This window comes from Hydractinia symbiolongicarpus, chromosome 4 (genome assembly GCF_029227915.1).
Source record: "Hydractinia symbiolongicarpus strain clone_291-10 chromosome 4, HSymV2.1, whole genome shotgun sequence".
Taxonomy (NCBI): domain Eukaryota; kingdom Metazoa; phylum Cnidaria; class Hydrozoa; order Anthoathecata; family Hydractiniidae; genus Hydractinia; species Hydractinia symbiolongicarpus.
In genome coordinates, this window is record NC_079878.1 from 20,986,584 (window position 1) to 21,005,840 (window position 19,257).

At 32.6% G+C, this 19,257-nt stretch overlaps 1 protein-coding gene across 2 annotated transcripts; it reads right to left on the reverse strand.

Moving 5' to 3' along the window:
* Window positions 1-124: 124 nt before the first annotated feature.
* LOC130641782 (WD repeat and HMG-box DNA-binding protein 1-like) lies at window positions 125-18,484 on the reverse strand. Of its 2 annotated transcripts, XM_057448734.1 has the most exons (31): window positions 18,381-18,443; window positions 16,514-16,578; window positions 16,187-16,282; window positions 15,496-15,607; window positions 14,952-15,011; window positions 14,556-14,647; window positions 14,190-14,295; window positions 14,049-14,099; window positions 13,872-13,912; window positions 13,142-13,190; window positions 12,296-12,328; window positions 12,162-12,218; window positions 10,204-10,310; window positions 9,933-10,017; window positions 9,680-9,733; window positions 9,325-9,598; window positions 8,920-9,008; window positions 8,607-8,693; window positions 7,978-8,162; window positions 7,692-7,773; window positions 6,724-6,889; window positions 5,780-5,897; window positions 5,144-5,249; window positions 4,973-5,034; window positions 4,475-4,589; window positions 3,578-3,709; window positions 2,981-3,303; window positions 2,377-2,483; window positions 1,965-2,102; window positions 1,637-1,769; window positions 125-1,330 (listed from the first exon to the last, which is right to left on the reverse strand). In XM_057448734.1, the coding sequence occupies exons 1-31, from the start codon at window positions 18,426-18,428 to the stop codon at window positions 1,072-1,074; spliced, it is 3,432 nt and encodes a 1,143-aa protein (XP_057304717.1). In that variant the 5' UTR covers window positions 18,429-18,443; the 3' UTR covers window positions 125-1,071. The 2 variants fall into 2 exon arrangements, with proteins under 2 accessions (XP_057304717.1, XP_057304718.1); XM_057448735.1 differs by lacking the exon at window positions 8,607-8,693 and having other exon boundaries at window positions 18,381-18,484.
* Between the last annotated feature and the right edge of the window lie 773 nt (window positions 18,485-19,257).

Sequence of the window (19,257 nt, forward strand, 5' to 3'; positions counted from 1 at the left end):
TATACGGTAGCCGACACGAATGTTCTCCACCCTAGATGTTATATTTTACGCCACATTTTGTAAGTCGTTGGTTCTACGCCCAGACTGAACAAACAACAGAGGAGGAAATAAAAACAAAATATCGTTTAAATTCAAGTAAAACACACTATTATTATTTTCGGTAAAAAAAGATATAATTACACGAGCATTTTAAAACCACTGAAAAAATGATATACATTCAAAATGACGTCATCGTAAATAATATTAACTTCATAAGATCAGAAGCGGTTTTGGTAATTGGTCCAATTATTGTAAATTTGTTTTTACTAATAATCACTTAAATGACATTTTCATAACAAACTGGATATCTTGTATCGCTGTAAAAGTCACAAAACAATTTGGACAAAATAGGGCCGAAAGGTTAGATAAGAGAACAAACGATTTAGTAGATTATTAAACATTGGGCAGCTGTCTACACAGATACACGCATGCTTAATTCATCTGGGTTTTTTTTAATTAGGCAATTAGAAATCCAGTTTATTGTTTTCAATAACATATTTGCTGCAGGTCGTTGCATCGTATGAAACAGACAAGATGAGTTGGTCAATTAGAGAAGTTCCTTTGATCTGTAAGATGGACCAAGATAAAATGAATGAAAACATTCTCCCATACACAACTATAAAAATATCAGCGGAAAGATATATTAACTAGTATTTTGTAATTTTATTCAATTGAGGGTTTGAACATATAAAGGTTTGGACTTAGAGATATTTTTTAAAAATCAAAAGTCCGCCGCCGTGTAAAAGCAAAATAATTGTGCAATTATGTACAATATTAAATAAGGCATAATTAAGTTTTATGACATAAAACTGTTCTGTAACATGTACTATTTCGTATGGGATCCAGGATCATAGTGAATTATTAAAGAAAACAAAATATTGTTCTTTTCTATCTTTGTTGACATCTGCGACCCTTCCACGTGTTACAAGTCTGTCTTCTCCACATGGCACGAGTTCATGTGAACAATATCACAAACATCCAGATGCAGGAGACCTCAAAGCGAACCTTTGTTTTCGTTAGCCTTTGTTCTCGTTAACTTTCATTCTTCTTAAATGCAAACGAAGATAATTTATTTTTACTAGATATTTTCAAATCCGTTTTGGTCGCTAAGTTGTGGTTGCTATTTTTTAGAGCATCGCGTGAGCCATTAGCTTGCTCGCTCCAGGCCTTTTTTTCTTCGGCGCTTAATTTTTTCCATTGAACCATTATGTCCTGAACGAAATTTTCACCTTTCTCCTCGTCTGTCTTACTTTCCGTGTGTTCCTTCATAAATAACTGGAATCCGGTTAGCCTAAACAAAGAATATATTGTATATTATTAATAATTATAGTGCGCTCGATGAACGTCAAGATGCGTATGAATGAAAACAAATGCGCAACATCAAAAAGGATTTATATTGACCGCAGAATTTAATTTTTTTCGGCTATGTTAAATCGAAACTAGTCAGCTTTGAAAAACAGCGCAAGTTAATCGTTGGAGGATTTGTTTACACCAAAAAAAATCGAAAATTATAATTGTAGTAACTCCATTATTAGTTAAATTTTTAGATCGAATGAAAGATTTTTATCTCAGTAAACTAAAAAAAATATGATCATACTTTTTAGGAACAGGTGCTGTATTCTCCTCCCCAAGGTTTTTTTGTTTCACAACAATTTTATTGGATTTCTTGTTTACCAAGGGAAGTGTGACCGTTTTCTTTTTTATTTGCTTCTTCTCGACAGCTTTGTTTCCTGAAAAATAAATAAATAAATCAAAGTTTGTTTACCAACTAGCGACAGTTCAGTATTCTAGCAAGTAAATATTCTTTATTATAATCCTTCAAATGTATATTTCTTTTAAAGAAAGAGACTGTCTGAATTTCAAGTGGTTGCTATGTCCTTTATAACTTCAAAAGAATAATATGTTTGATTTGTTCGTTAACATACCAGTTTTATTTTTCTGCAGCTTTTGACTTTCAAGGGTTTCAAAATAATTGGTACCACGAATGGAATTATTTCCTTTCTGTGCACCTACTTTGAATGGATTAGATCCAGATTGACTGGACGCACTGTTTGAAATCTGACCTAGAGACATCAAATTCATATTAGATCACGTAACATCATCTTACACGTGAGGAATAATTACTTTTTTGTCATTAAATAAACCGTTAACTTCGAGAAAGTCTTCGTAGGACGCTCTCGGAAAGAAGGTGCAAGAATATAAAGTCATTTTAAGTCTTATTATTCTAAATTTAGGAGGAATTCTGATGTTCTTATATAATTTGTCTCTACAACAAGACTGTGTAGACTTTTAAAGGTGATAATTTTATATAAAAAAACTCGACCACAACAAACTCACTTTCAGAAGTTCTGTTTTTCTTTAAATTTTTCAACAGTTCTTCTCCGTCATCTTTTCGCCCTCCGTCGCTGTTCTTTTTTCTTATTGACAGCGACGCAGTTGTTGATCTAATAGACGCAATAACGGAAGTATTAAAGAAAATGTACAGGTTACGACGAAAACCGCAATGTTTACATTCTCAGACACTTTGCTTACCACGTCGCTAGTGAATCTCCAGGGAAGAATGAAAGCAGAATTTACGTTTGGTGAGAGTATTGTAAGAATGTGGACCAAAGAAAAAAGGGCTTTGCCAGATGCTCAGGCTCTGTTTCTTACGGACATAATAAATAGATATCTATATATGGTATATATAGATATCTATATATACCATTGATATTACTGCATTTTGCCTGGGCTGAAATTCTCTCTGGGAATGGAAACTGAGTTTGATCGTCAACACACCACAATTTAAGCAAAGCAGCAATGGCAAAAAATTTACGATAAACTTTAGAATATGATTTTTGCTCACAATTTTAGTCAGCAAAAAATTCATCTAAGTTATTTTTTTAAATCGGAGATAAACTTTGACGCTAAAGTTCTAAAACAAATCAGCCCAAAATCTCACCTATGGTTGGTATTTTCAACATTTTCTTTATCAAAATCAACACTTTCCATAAAATCATCGTCATCTGAAAGTTCGAATTGATCACTTTCATCCCCACCCTGCTTTTGGAGGGCTCCTCCTTCTTCTTCCTCTTCTTCATCTTCTTCTTCGTCTTCATCTCCTTCCTCTTCAGCAGCCTTCGTTTGTGCAAGCTCAGTAAGCCTCTTAGCGATTCCAAGTTTTCGCATTTTGCTAGCATATTGAATAGCTAGACCGACTGCTTCCAATGACATTAACTTGCACAGCTCTATCGCACGATACTCGCGATCTGACTTGCAAGAAAGCTATAAAAGGAAAATCAGTTCGTAGAAGTAGGAATGTCGACTGAGCCTTAAAGAACTTCATAGCGTATAAAACAAAGAATAGTATTTAAAGTTGCGGTAATATTACATGCGATCTCTTGATTTTTTTCTTGTGGATAAGAACATGAGGCAAAAAAATTGTAGTTACATAATCCTGTCAAATTGGTTTCAAGAACCACGTGTTTTAGAAGTAATGACGTCACTCTCTCTTGTTTTTATAAGTGGTAGATTGTAGGTTGAAGTGTAATAAACTTACTGCAAATAATTGCATGAGCAGTTGCGTTTGTTGTTTTTCTAAATCCGACACGTCATCGTCGATATCGGCTTGAACAAGTCGGCGATTGAAAGCTACGTTGGACGAGATTAATTGACTCTTGATTAACTCGTGCTATATAAAAGAGGTATAATATTGTATTTTCATAATTTTTTATAGTGAAGTTGTTTCAAGCTCTTCTCTTCATTTTTTTATATAATAACTGCAAGATTTTTAAATGTTAGCTTTTTTCACTGAGGGGGTGTTTCTATAAGCCCGGTTACCTGAGTTGGTTTGCCGGGCTGTAATAAGAGTCACAATAGACATGCATGAAACTTTAGGTTTCGCATTATCAGTAACATTAAATCCATTGTTTAACTTAAAAAAGGAAACGAAAATTGTATTGCAAATTGAAGAATATGTTTGTTTTCTTTCTAAAATGGTTCAACGGCAAGCCTAAAACGTCCTCAACTTGTTTTAAATTTTGAAACTGCTCAAATCCCAAATTTCTTATATCACTTTTTTTATTAAACATAGTGCAAGTTCTATGTTTTATGAATGCTTTCTACACGAACGCAAAAATCGGATACAGGTTTCCGTTCACTGATCTTAATACATCGAGAGTGACAAGTAGAAATGAAAAAATGTTTTATTAACGGACGATGTTAATTGCGAAGCACTGACTACGGAAATAGATTACAAGTCTATGCTTTCCTTTATGAGAAAGCTACGTTTCCTTGTCATTAACCAACGGAAGTGTAACCATACAATAGATTGAAGGATAAAAATAATGCACAAGGTTTATGGAGTTAGTGTTAAATTCCTGTTTCATGAACAAATTATACACGAAGAGACAATAAAGCCGTCTTCCACATTAATAAAAATAAATATAATAAGTACCTCTTTCATAGATTTTTCTGTTTTTATATCACACAATGGTATCTGGAAAGGGATGACTGTCGGGACAGGGCGTGGCAAAGTTGCTGGAAAGTTTGCGCCCTTACAATATATACACCTAAAAATACAGTATAGGTTTAAGTTGCATATCAGTAACGGAACAATACCACGCATGTGTCGTAAAATTGGTAATCACGTGGTTCTAGTTTTATCAACCAATCAAAAAAATTTCATATAGTAGTTATATTGAGAAAGTGAAATTTGCTTAGTATCCATTATAAAAATATTACGGATAATTGGGATTAACGCTGGATAGACAGACAAACCTTCCATCACAGACATCATAAGATGGCAAGAAAAACCTTTGTTAGCCTTAAACTCAAAACTGCACCTGAAATTTTTGCCTCCATTATTCGTCCAAAAATTGCTGTTCAAATTACTTCTTGAGTATGTTTTCTAATCACCAACAAGTCAAATATTACACAGAAAAGTGATACTAACCTAATTTGAGCGGACCTCTCTTCGATTCCAACAACCCAGTAATTGTCTGATTTATTCTTCGCCTGTATAAACAATTGAAAGAATTTAAGCATAAGTAATTACGCCACATTTAGTGTCTCATTGCGCTCTAACGAGACAGCAAAATAATTTACCCAATCTTTAATATCTTACCTGTTTCTTCGTGTTCGCTATTGGAATCCAAGAATTTGAAGACCTCTGTAGCAAAAGCACATCTCCAGAAGAATCCACCATAGCTGGTGTTCCTTCAGTAGAAAATCTGAAAAAAATGCTCGTATAAATAAATTGTGAATCCTAAAGTAAACATTTTCTTCCATAGAGTTTAAGCCTTGACGACAAGATAGGTCAAAGAGCGGTGTTTTTTTAGAAATTTTATCAGAAGGCGTCGCTTATCAGAGAGCGGCGTTTATCAGAGGGAAGCAGTTATCAGAGAGCAGCGTTTCTTAGAGGAAATGCGGTACACTAGGATTTTACTTTACAGAAAATAATTCTTCTTTTTGGTAAAGACGGTCTTGTTTACTTAAGAAATAACTCAGAAATAAGGTGTGATATCATCACAACATCACGTGACCACTTCAACTTCATATTTATAAAGATTTGTAAAAAGATTCCTGTTCAAAAAAAGAATTTTAAACAATAATCACGTTGTCATTTTACGACAAAAGCGCATGCGTAAAACCATCAGGTGATGTAAACAACATGCTTAGCAAAGTGGGGTGAAAAAAAAGTAAATCAACCGATATTGAAATAAGATAAGTGAACCATCCCTGAGTCAAAGTAAACACTTACCCTAACCACGTGAGACAAACACGTGGTTTCAGTGATATAGATTCATCAGCAAATATTTTCCATGAATTTTTATTGAATCTCATGTGCAATACACCAAAACTTTGACAGCCTTTCAAGCCTGAAATAAAACAAAGACATATTCGTTTCAGACTTTTAATTCGGACTGACCAACCAGGTTTTTTTCGCTTAAAGACTTTTCACAAAGCTATATATCATAAATTTAGATGTTGAATAAGTTATTAAAAAAAATTAACATTTTAAGCCTATTTCTGACTAATCTTCTAAATATTAACCTAAAATCTCCTAAATTCTGGTATAACTTGAATGATTGGCCAGTCTAGCCTTGGTTTCGATCATAACGACATAGAAGTGCTTCCTGACAACAAATTATAAATTCATTAAGCCTCGCTGTCTGGATACGGGAACACATCGCAAATCTTTAATACAAATCTATAATAATGCCTTAATCCATTACGTACAAGCATTGAAGTTAAATTTTATTAACTTTGGTTCAATTTTTTCCTCCTAAAAGACGTGTCCACGCAATAAGTATCACACCGTTCGAAAGTCACTTCAGTCCTCTACAATTTTATATGTAAAACGTTTCGTTCCTCACACAAGGGAATGTGATAGGAGGCTCCGCCCCTTGTCCCTTCGTGGATGTCATATATACTATTATTGGTACAAATTATTGGTACAATGGCTTAATTATATGAAAAAAGGTTATTTCAACTTGCAGGGCTGGTATTGTGTTAACCATGCAGTTTGGTAAAGAGTTAAAAGGAAAACTTTAGGTGTTTTATTGAACCTCCCCTTATCCCCTATCCCAAACCCCTACAAGTTAAAAAACATTAGACCTCAGGGCAAAAATGAACTTAAACTTCCTAATTGTAGATACCTCATTAGTCACAACATTTAATTATATCACTTAAAGGGAAGAGTACCTGCTGCTTTTTGGTAAACTGCTATAAATTGCTGCTCGTGTATTGCCATGCAAACAATAGGTCCTGGTATACTAATTAACTGCGTTTGTATTCCACCAACAGACAGAATTCTCAAGAGACGAGCACTTGTTGCGATGAATATGTGATCACTGTTTGCACATATACACTAGAGATGAAAAAATTATTCAGTGCGTTGAAAATTATCAAATATATCAGATACAGTAGACATCTGTACATATACTCGAACACGCAAGAAACACGTCTAAGAATCAAGCAACGAATTTTTTTTTCGAATAAGCAAAGGCCCCAAAAATTTATCCGACATACCTGATTGTTAAAAAAAAGTTGGGTAAAAATAAAAGTAAAAAAAAATTAGTAACTTTTTGCCCACGTAATTTTTGAATTGTTGACTTTTTTGTCAACTAATTTTTTAGAACGAAATAACCACAAATTTAAATTTTTAAGCTTTTTCTTTCAATAAAAGCTTCAGTCAATGTCAATGTTTATTTTTTGTTGTTCTTTCATTTGAACAATTTCTCTGCTTGATCCACTCTCTGCTTCGTTAAGATTTGTTCAAATTTTAGTTAGTTGATAGGATGTGACTGAAACGCTATTTAGAAAGAAGATGAGCACAGAGACTAACAAAAGACTGTTGTTATAAAAAAAGATGAGCACAGAGACTAACAAAAGACTGTTGTTATTCTCCTCATTACTGTTATGGTCTGATTGATACTGAATTGAAAAAGCGGAATAAAATGAAAATGGCCAAAAAATGATCGACAAAGAATGGTGGTCGAATAAAAAAAATTAAAAAAACTGTGGTCGGCAAAAAATATTAGTCACTTAACGAAAATTTGTCACTTTTTTGCCGACTATTTTTATCAATAACATAGCGGATGTTTCAATTAACGGCATTCAAATTTGCGGATATGCACTGTACATACTGTTTGTCATAATATGATGTATACCTCGATATTTTCCCCATCAGGCATTGGGATGCTCCATTCTTTATTGCTATCCCATGATGCAAAGTGAGTGCACATCAATTTACTAAAAAATAAATAATGTTAAATATTTTGATTATCTTGTACGTAACAAAAAACACAACAGCTTTAAGGCTAACTTGGAAAGAACAGTAGCAGGGTAGTCTAGCAGTGTGTAAAAAACAATAAAAGTAATATAAATAACATAGGCGCAGGTAAAAATATTATTTTCAGAGAAAAAAAATATGACATAAATGTCATAGTTAAATACCTGGGCATGTTGTCTTGTTTTTCACAAGCAAAAAGAACAACAGTGTTTGAGAGCACAGCCATTGTATTATTCATGGCGTTCGGTATATGTAGAGGGTGGCTAGTTTTCGTGTCATGAAATTCCACGTCAATTGACGATATGTCATCCTCAGAATGACAACGAATGATTCCTACAGCGTTCCACACCTGTGAATTGATGTGTTGTTGTTAAAAGTTTATAACATACATTGATTTTGTAAAGATAAAATACGTAGTAGCGTGTTAAAAGGGTATAGTAAAAATGTTGTGACATAAAGGTCTGATGCTACAAAATGGAAAAAAAGCCAATATTATGCAGAGAATGAGGGAAATTTTTTACATAAAAGGGCAAATGATAGATTCGGTATTATTGATCAAGCACTTAAAAGTTGCCTTCGATTTTCCAGACACTTGTTAGCTAAAAACCTTGACATTTTGAAATTTTCTCCCCTATTTTTTCTTATAGTATTTATGGATGATGAAGTAACTGACTGTTTAATGAAGAAGAAAAAATGCAGAAAGACATTTTCATCCTGACATTTTGCCTATATTTCCAAAATTTCTGACAAAGTGAACACCCTGGATTAAATATTTAAATTTGAAAATAACTACCATAAATCTGTGCATTAAATGGACGGGTGTTGATGACGGTTGAAATGGCTTCTGTGAAAATGCAGTTTCTTCTACTTTTGCTTTTGGCTAAAAAAGAATTACAAATAATGATTCTGTATCATTGCTATAATGTCCTACAGCTTTTCCGTCTACTCTCCTCCCCAACCCTTAGACTACGCTTTATGGCAAAATATCTTGGAAATATGGCAAATTTTCTAGAATGTAAGTCAACCTCTCTTCCTACACCAAATACAATTTCTGATGACAGTTAATTGTAGCCAAGGAGGACATTTTACACCATTACAACAATTACCTTTTCTACAACAAAGCTTGACAATGAATCATTATCTTCATCTATAACAGGCTTCTTCAGATCACCCAGTAAACCCTCTTTTATCAGATCTAAACGAAAAGTCATATCTTAATAAAATAATAAAAAGTATCTGAAATTTTTATGTTACAGGCAGACACAGACAGACATAAAAAAGACTACAGAAAAATGAAAGAACTTTTTATATCCTTCTCACAGCTACGAATCATAAATTAAACCAAATGTGAAATAGAAGAGAGGTTTTCCACAGAACACAGGATACAAAAATCCTACAACTTATCAAATATTTTCTGTATGAGTGAGCAGGGGTGTATTACCTATGCCAGTAGTCAATTCTGCACAGTTAAGCATTACTTTACATGTTTATTTAAAGCTGGCCACACTTACTAAGTGAAATATTTGTATCATCTACATCAGCATCGTCATCATCTTCTGCCTCGTCATTCAGAAAACTATCCGCATTGTTTAGTCGGTGTTTCTTTGTTGCAGTGACTGGGACATCATCCACATCATCATCATCATCATCAAGAACCCTTTTTTTACCCTTTTTTGCAGATGCACTGAAATAAATTCCATCATTTTGGTCATCCCCTTCTTTAGCATCGCCCTCCATCATGTTGTCATTCAACAACATATCACCAAGAATGTCATAATCATCACCCTGTGTTAAGTAAAGATGCGCATCTCTATTCCAACACTTTCAGTTTAAAGAAGTACTTTAACTTTGCCAGAAATGACTTACAAATTCATCAGTTTGGTCTTTGGAAATGGGTAAAGTACATATGCCAATTTCACCCTGCAAAAGACATACTACTTGTATAATCTCTTTAGAAATTTCAACGACAAGTAATATAAATTCATACGCTCACCTATTAGGATTTTAAAATATTACTATATTTATGGTGGAAACAAGCTTTGTTTTTGTGGATACATTATTTTTTTTTAAAAAAATACGCAAAACATTTCCTATGATCATATGTCACACAAAATCTTACATCTATGTCAGCAAAAAGTACAGTTTTTCCATCGCTGCCATTCCATTGTAGCGAAGTTATGCATTTATTCAAATGTTGCTGGTATCTAAACATAAATATAAAAGAAATATGATGAACGAAATAAGTATCTTTTAAGAGCGTATTTCAGCTTATTTCTGGATTATAGTTAATACTCATGATTGTATTATTTTCAAAAATAAAAAGCAATCTAATGATACTCAATGATACAGTCATTCTGGAAACATTCAAGATTTGAAATGTTGTAACCTACTTTTTAATGCACTTCCTAGCTGAGATGTCCCATGTAAATAATTCGCCATTCGTAGTAGCAGAACATACATATTTACCACATGGTGAGTACTGAACAATGCACACATTCTTAAAATCAAATAAAAATAACCAGAGTGACTATTGATGAAAATATTAATAATCTCTTGATTAAATGGTAAAAAAAATATTGGATATTATGCACCAATAATTAACTTAAGGAAACTGCAATAACCAACTGATCTAATTTCAATGGTTATATTCATTGACTGCTTAAACTGGTTGCATACAAATTCCTTATTTTGTAAAGTGTATGTGGGCCCCATAAATAACATAAATAAGATATAAGTTTAGATTTAACATAAATATATATTTTTCAGATGTTTTTTAAAGATCAAAACATCAAGACCATAAAGCATTATAAAAAATTAACACCAGCCCTCTGAATACAGCTAAAAAATTGGAAATAACTTTGCTTTATTTTAACTAAATACACAAGTAACTGTTATTATCCCTGTGGCCTTTTCCTTTAATCCAAATAAAATCACAAGTATGGGATCTCATTTTTTGAAGTCCTTAACAGGAGCAGTGACGACTTTTATAAAAGCCCAGGACTGCAAAATTGTGCATGCCAATATGAGTTTAGTTAATACATATTGTAGAAGAACTACTTTGTTCATCACTAACATACTGTCTGGCAGCAAGCGGGATTCAATCCGTGGTCCCCAGAACTGGGAGCCGCAGACGAACCCACTACATGCTGCAATATGTTAATGATGAAATCAGATATTGTAGAAGAACTACTTGGTTCTACAATTCTTTGTTCTACAATATGACTTAGACGCATTATACTCGTCCGTCATGATCAGAGGTCTGATTGGGGTGAAGCATTCTCTGTTGAGATGTACTATGATAAATATTCACCTATGTAGTTAATACATGTTTACCAATCTTCAACAACATGGATTTAGAGGCCTGCAAACAATTCAACAGGTTATGTTGCACTGCAATTTTTGTAAGTAAGAGTAAAAAGAAGATCCATATGATTTGAAAATGTGTTTGCAATTAATCATTTGTTTATATTTGTAGAATGATGATGATAATGATGATGATGATGATGATGATGATGATGAGGATGATGATGATGATGATGATGATGATGATGATGAGGATGATGATGATGATGTTGCTATGTTCACGCTAACATTTATCTCCTAATTTACAATTTTATTGCTATATACTGATTATAACCTGAAAGTCAATGTTCGCTTGCCAGCAAGAATTCCTTTTGAAAGCAGTTTATTACAAAACGTGAATTAGGAGGGAGTCTTAAATGAATTTCAAAATCTTAGTGTGATAATATTGAGAGGGCGTTAACCTCTGAATTGTCTAAATTTTTCAGTATATCAGGTATGCTTTTTGGAGATTCTCACTTTAAGACTCGATGATATTCCTTTCTTAGCAAAAAGGTTGTCATTAATATAATGCTTATTATATTAATGACAATTATTAATATTTCTTTTTTTTTGATAGTATATCTTCCTTGTTTGTGAAAGGCATTTCATCACCAAGAGGTTAGCGACTATTGTTCAATCTGTAAAAAAATGTCCAAATTTAAACCAAATTTCAAACATTTTACAACACTGTGTTACAGTCTGGAAGATGCTATCTGATTTTGTATAGACTTAATACAGAAGACAAGGTTCTCTTATAAAACAACACTAGTACAACCTTTTAGGCCAGCACAATATTGTTAAAGCAGTAGTTTTAACAAAAAATAATTTAACAAAAGATGGAAAAAACAAGTCCATAAATTAACAGGATCAAAGATCCGCAAAAAATAAGCAATTAAATGCGCAGTCTCAAATGAATACACCATTTAAATTAGTCCCCTCAAAATGGACACATTTAACAATCGGTAATTTTCAGTTTATAATAAAGTTTATAATAAAAAACACTCACTTCTGAATGCTCAGCAGGCAAGGTAAAATCCTCGCTCCAATCAACTGTAGAGAAAACCTAACCAAACAGATTAAAAAATTTATTGAAATATGCATATTCTTAAAGCAGTTACTTAATATTTATAGTTTTCTTACCTTAAATGTCTTCTCAAAAGGTACAACGACATGCTAAAAATGCATACAAATATATAAATATTATACATTGATTTTTATTTCTCTCTTTATTTTTCAGTAAAGTAGAAAACATGTTTTAAATTACAGTGGTATTTTTGATAAACACAAAGGAACTGATAGAAATATTTACACAAGTCCAGTAGTAGTAGTAGTAGTGTGTATTCTTTTCGTCAAAGAGAGTTACAAGTTTGTTTATATATACAAGTTTGTATCGTTTAAAAGTAAACAGAAAATATATACATACATCAGCTAGTAAAATAAAGATCTTAAGCCCCACCATAAGTTTTGTTAGAGTAGAGAGTTATTATTCCTTGTTGGTGATTAAAAGAAAGTAACTTCGTTTTCAAATTTCGCAATAATATTTTTCACACACTGCTTAAAAACACATAATGATGTTAACTTTTTTAAATCTCTGTCTAAAAAGTTATTCCATATACGTGGTCCTCTTTTAGATTTAGCAAAACTAGCTCGCTGTGTAACAATTTTTGGCTTCCTTAGATTATTTTCACGAAATCTAATCAGAAAATTGTGATTCATTAGCTCAAAACTATTGTGGAATGTTTGTGTTGTTGCTAACTTATTAACTTTAAAGATGAAGATTAAGTGTTGATAGATATTTATTTGATAAACGTTAAGCGCCTTTAAATCTTCTATTAAATGGCTTTAGCGAGTGCCATGATCCTGGTGGTAAATTATCCTAGTTACTTGTTTTTGTTTGCTCAAAATTTATAAAATCCACAAATGTACAAATCACGAAATCTTAGTATTTGCAAAGAAAATGACACTCGATATCTAACTATGTTGTACCTCATTTTTGACTGGACTCATTGAAATGACACACATTTGGTTTGAAGAACTAAAGAAAATTAAAAAAAATTAGTGTTATGCATATGTAATAAAATAATAGAGAATGTCAATAAATAGATTACAAGTGTCTTTTCAGATAGAAGTAATACCCAGGCCTATCAATATGAGGAGAGCAATTGCTCTTGCTCGTGCAAAGGCTCGCTCAATTCTGAGAAATAAGAAACTAGCTGAGCCAATAATTGGTCCCCCAATTCCAAAAAACGTTTTTCTGGCAGAGCAATATCAATTCATCTCACATAGAAATCAATTTTCCCTTTCTTATTACAGTAAAAAAGAACCAAAATATATAAAAAAAAGTTATAAAATAGATAAAAAAGACTAAAAAAGAAAATTTGTTTATAAACTTAATCTATTTATCCAAATTGTTTGCCAATGTTTAAATTATTGTAACCTTGGGAGAGCGATTTACTGTTCTGGTGTTATATTCTTATTGATAGGCCTGAATACCACACACTAAAAAGTAAAAATGTGTATAAAATGGATTCGTTTTTATAAACATGTTTTTATTGACTGCTGTAATAACAAATTTCAAATGAACATTACAAAACTGCATTGAGAAAACAAACTAAAATGTTAATTTAGGGAGACCGAAAGATGTTGTTTTACGTCTTGTAAATAAGGGACTGTTTTTAAAGCATGGTTTGTTTTTACTTTATTAATATATACAAACCTATTATATTTTGGTAAGATGTCAAGAACTTTAGAACATTTCTAAAAAGAACAATCAATATTTCCTTTTAGCTGCTGCCAGAAAATAGGATCAATTTGCTGCGTTTTGTAACTTTTCAAAAAATCATAACATTTTAACAAGTTCAAAGAAATGTTTTATATACATATCAACTATTACCTGTGTTCCTAAGTCCCATATTCTTAGTGATCCATCACAGCTACAGGAAATCTGAAATAAGAAAATGGAAACAAATTAACAAAATTAGAAGTTTAAATACAAATACAAATACAAACAAACAAACAAAAATAAACCATTTACCATATTATCATTATTCCCAATACACAAACTAAATACAGGAGCAGAGTGGCCAGTGAAAGTTTTTTGTTCTGATCCATCAGAATTAACAATTTTGATACTGAAGTCGCTACAAAATAATGACGCATTTAAAAATATATAGTGCAACTACTTTCATAAAGTATATAAATGCATTATGACAGCCCTCTGAATTAGATGATCTAATACAAAATTTTGTTAGGGAAGGTGGATTGGAGCCTTAAGCAAAGTCGTAAATAGAACATATGTGTTTACTAACTTAAATTTAAATGTGGGATCCATTTATGTAAATACTAGTAAAATTCACAACACAAAATAACAAAAAGGCTATTGTTACACTTAACCGTTTACCTTGAAGCAGCACCAACCTTGCTTCCATCTTCACTAATACATATGTGATTGACTGAAGCAGTGAATCGAAGTAACACACTATCCAGAATAAGCTGTAAAAAATAATTTGAGAATTTGTTACTTAAATCTCCACAAAAGAACATACTGGAAGCATTCGATTAAGCACCACCCTATCCCAAAACAATTGCTGACAAAATAACCCCCACCTTTGATTAAATCCACATGGGTTTTACCTTAGTTGAGTAGAGTACTTCTTTGATTAAGAAAAGCACATTCAGTGGTAACAATTACATACTATATATGATTATGCCAGTGACTGTCTTCTCTACTGACTGAGAACAATATATCTAGTTAAAGACTTGGATAAAACAACATTTTATTACAACAAAAACTTACATCAGGCAAAGAGTATGATTTCACTTCATGTAAATCATTTGCAAGTACAACTTTTTTTCCCTAAAAATATAACATGAACAGAAGGGTGGTGAATAGACATTTTGTAACTTTAAACAAAAGAGAAGACACTTTCATACATAGATTTTTAAGGTTTCACAAGACATCTAACTGGCGTTAATAACTATCTGTATGTTAACGCCTTACTTAGACTTTGATCTATAAAAACCTGTCGGCGTTTGCACTAGAAGAATTAAAACTTCTTTTTTTGTGTTTATATTGTGTAGAATATAATGCAAAAGTATGAAGAAAACAATCAGAAATATGTCAGGTTTCTTTGATCTCAGCATAAACACTGATTAGCTGCCTAAAAAAATTCACAAAAGTTTTGATTTCAAAAAAGGGTCTAACAGGCATTTCAGTGACCTGTAATGAGTGCCTAACCCGCTGCAGGTATTTTTTCATTCACTATTGCACTTAAAGATAATACCTAACACAATTTCCGCCAGTTAGAGGCCAAGTGGGAACCAAGCTTTAAATAACAAACCTTTGAAACCATACAGGTAACTCTGGAACCTGCAGAAATTGATACAGTTTCATCATCAAATAGATCTGGATAAGAACGAACATCTCCCTCTGCCCCAGCTGTAATATATGACCTAAAATAGTAAATGAATATAATGTGAAATCAATTTAATTTAAATAAAGAAAAATTATAAATAAACTTAACGATGATGTACAAAATCAAAACCTAAGAAATTTAATGCTATGCAGTTTCAGAAATTGTCACTTCTTGCCCTGGTGCTGTTATTATTTTTATGTGGGGTACAAGTAAACTGGTGAACATATTTTAAAGCTGAACTAGCAACTCTTTAAGCCTTAACTTTTTATAAAAATATACGGTGTTCACTTAAAAATAAGGTGAGTTAATTTTGTATTATGTTTTAAAAAATATTTACTCAGATTTTGTCAAACCAAGGAAAATTCTTTTTGTCTCATTCCCTGATAAATGTGATATATTGAGATTTTTTTGAAGACACGCTTAGTGGTTATTAGTCTTGATGCCATTTCGATATGGGCAAGTGAATGTTACCATGGTGCCATCTGCCTCATTTCCCTCACATGTGCCAAACATGAATTTAATACTTTGTTTACATGCACACCGTACCTGTAAATCTTCCAGTACAGTGTATAAATTACAAAAAATAACAGTGTTGTTGGAAACATTTTTCACTTACTTATAGTTATTTCCATATGCAGCAAATGTTTGGCCTTCGATATGAGCAGTACGCAGGTCATCAATTTTAATCATATCTGTACCTTTATTTTTGTATCTATATATGGTTAAGAACAATCATGCAGTAGCACATCAAGAAAAACTCCATGTTTCTACAAATTTTAGTATAAAACTACTATAACAGCACAAGACTTTGCCATATAACTCCATTTACTTAGCCGAGCAAGACAATGTAAACAGAAAAATGACAGCTTCATAGTGATCACGAAACAAGGAAGTTGTGACGGCTCCAATTATTACATTATTGTAATACCACCATGAAAATTACCTTCTTCGTGTGCCACAAACCTCCCAACAGCGTTTTAAATCGTAATACAAGTATGAGAGGCACTCCTAAGGTACAGAAATAATGAATAATAAAAATGTTCCACATGGTAATTCTGCAATGCAGACCACGATAAACTGAGACACCAATTTGGGCTGAACATTAGAATACAGCGTGGCTAAAGAACCAGCCTCTTTAGTTACAGAAATGGTAACGTCTCTTTACTATAGAGCTAGTAAATTTCTGTCACATGATTTCATTTTGACTACCATGCGTGGTGTGCTCTTTCTAAAATTATGGAAGGTAGTTGTACTTTTTTTAATCAATTATTGTTTAAGCAGAAAGATTTATTGAATTGTGGATCCAAGATTCCAGAAGCATAAAGGCAACACAAAGAAGGTTTAAAAAGAATCCTGATTTTAACTATCATGCATTCAGATCTTGTGGATCAGGAATGCAAATATTTTTTAGTTCATGGTAGAGCATATTACTTTTGTTTCCAATGCTTCGCACAGAAAAAATCGATCAAGATGGAAGAGTTCAAATTAAAAAAAAACAAGAAGGATATTCCCCTATTTCCCATTTTAGTTAGTCAGGCAAGGTTTGCCTTCTATACATGAAAGGCATCCAGAAGGGCTGACATTGTTCCTATTAAAATATACATAAAAGAGTGCCAATAAACTGGATACAATGTATAAAGTGCGGGCATTTCAAGGAACTCTAGTCCTTAGCAAATTCATGGCCATTCACCCATCAGAAAAACAGAAATTCACTTGCGGTTATTCGCAGCTACACAACCTTTTGCTTATGGGCAGAAAGTTTCATATTATATACAGTGCTATCAATGAAAAGGTGAGGTGTGCGACACTTTAAAAACCCAAAATTTTTTCTGTGGTGCTCAGGCATGTAATTTTTATTTCTTTGTGTACTACAACATAGCAGGAGGTTACAACAAGCATTTTCCTTGTATTTTCACTTTACACACGTATATATGTAATACTTTTTTGTTTCAAAGGAAAAATAATTAATAATTTATCTCACCAGAAAAAAAGGTACTTGGATGAATTTTCTCTCTCGTTTTGATTCATGAAAATAAGTAACTGTCGAGGTGAAAAATAAAAAATACTTTCATTCTCAAGGAAATCCAAGTTCCACATGTGCATTTTTATGGAATATAGTTTAGTTGGCAGTATTTAAAGTCTTTTCTAGCATTTTTTTAAAAAATTCATAGTGGAGAAGGGTGTTATGGCAAACATAACCTGCGTTGTTTTTTAATGTATTTTTCCCATATCGTGGTCTGTTTAACAACAGTCTTGCAATATTACACTTTACATAGCGAATTTTCGTCAACAACAATGATAAACACATGTAATAGCCATACCAGAGGAGAGTGTTACAGCAAGCGTATTCTGCAGTATTACATTTTCAGGTAGCATATTTTTACTATCAGATAATAATTATAACGAAGGAGGGTGTTTTGACAATAATAATCTGTTTTGTTTTCCACTTGATTATAGATATGTAGCTACAATTTAGGCAATTTATTTTTGTTATAACTGGCATAAAAAAATTAAATTTTGCATGAGCGATATTGGATTATAAGCGTGCAATTAAGACGAGAAAATCATATATGCCCAATTCGGTTTATTTTTTGATCAAAATTTTCGATATACTAAGCTGGAAAAGCTGTAATGACAAAAAAATTATATACGCTTGTAATCTGCCCACAACCATTACCCACCATTATTGTTGTGCTTTGCTTTAAAATCCGAAAAGGGCCATGGGAACTAGTTGAAAACAGCACACGAAAACTCCATTAAACAAGGTGCCCAAGTTATCATTAAATATTGGCGTTTTAATGGCAACCTACTCTATTTTTGGTGCTCAAATGACACCAGATATTTGTGATGTCCGCCATATTTATGCGTTGCTCCTTAACTGGGATTTCATTTGCAGCCAGAGGATGCAAACTTGACCCACCATTTTTTCTTTTTTTTTTAATTTGGTTGCATTTTGCTTTATAAGCTTCATGCTATATCTTTATTAGAAAATCTGTAAACTAAATTCTACACCCAGCAGTTCGAAAGATAACACTAAAAGGGAAACAGTTTCCCATGTCGGGAAAACATTTCCTAAACTAATTTTTTTGATTTTAATTTGGGTTTCACTTTTGGGAAACCATTACCTATTCTCAAGACCATTTTACGGAATTGCAGAAAGAGGTTGTGATAATTTTTTTTTCTTCTGTGAAAATTTGCGGTAAAATATTCCCTTCCTATTGGTTAAAAATTTGTAGTGCGCTTCTTAACCAGCTCTTGTGCAGGTTCCTTTATATTTTGGTCGTTTTCCAATTGGGAAACTATTGCCGTTTTTTTCGCCCGTTTAGGGTAATGGTTACCCAAATGGGAAACCATGAAGTTTCCCAAATGGGAAACCGTTTCCCAGATAGGTAGTGGTTTCCTTTTTCGTCTCAACTTCCGAACTGCCCAGTTTAATAAAAGCTAATATAAATATGCCAATAAACCACAAAAAAATATAGCAGCCTTTGAGCTGAAATATTCTGCCAAAAGAACAACAGTAACAGCAAATGCAAACAAAAATCACTACTGGCGCTTCTGTAAATTTCTCTGTTCTGTGTTCTGTTCTGTTTACATTTTCAACCCGCCAAAATTGAAGTTAACATATTTAGAACGTTTCCCGCCGAAGGCCATCGAGACAAAATTCCTTGTCAGGCTTTTGCACTTCCT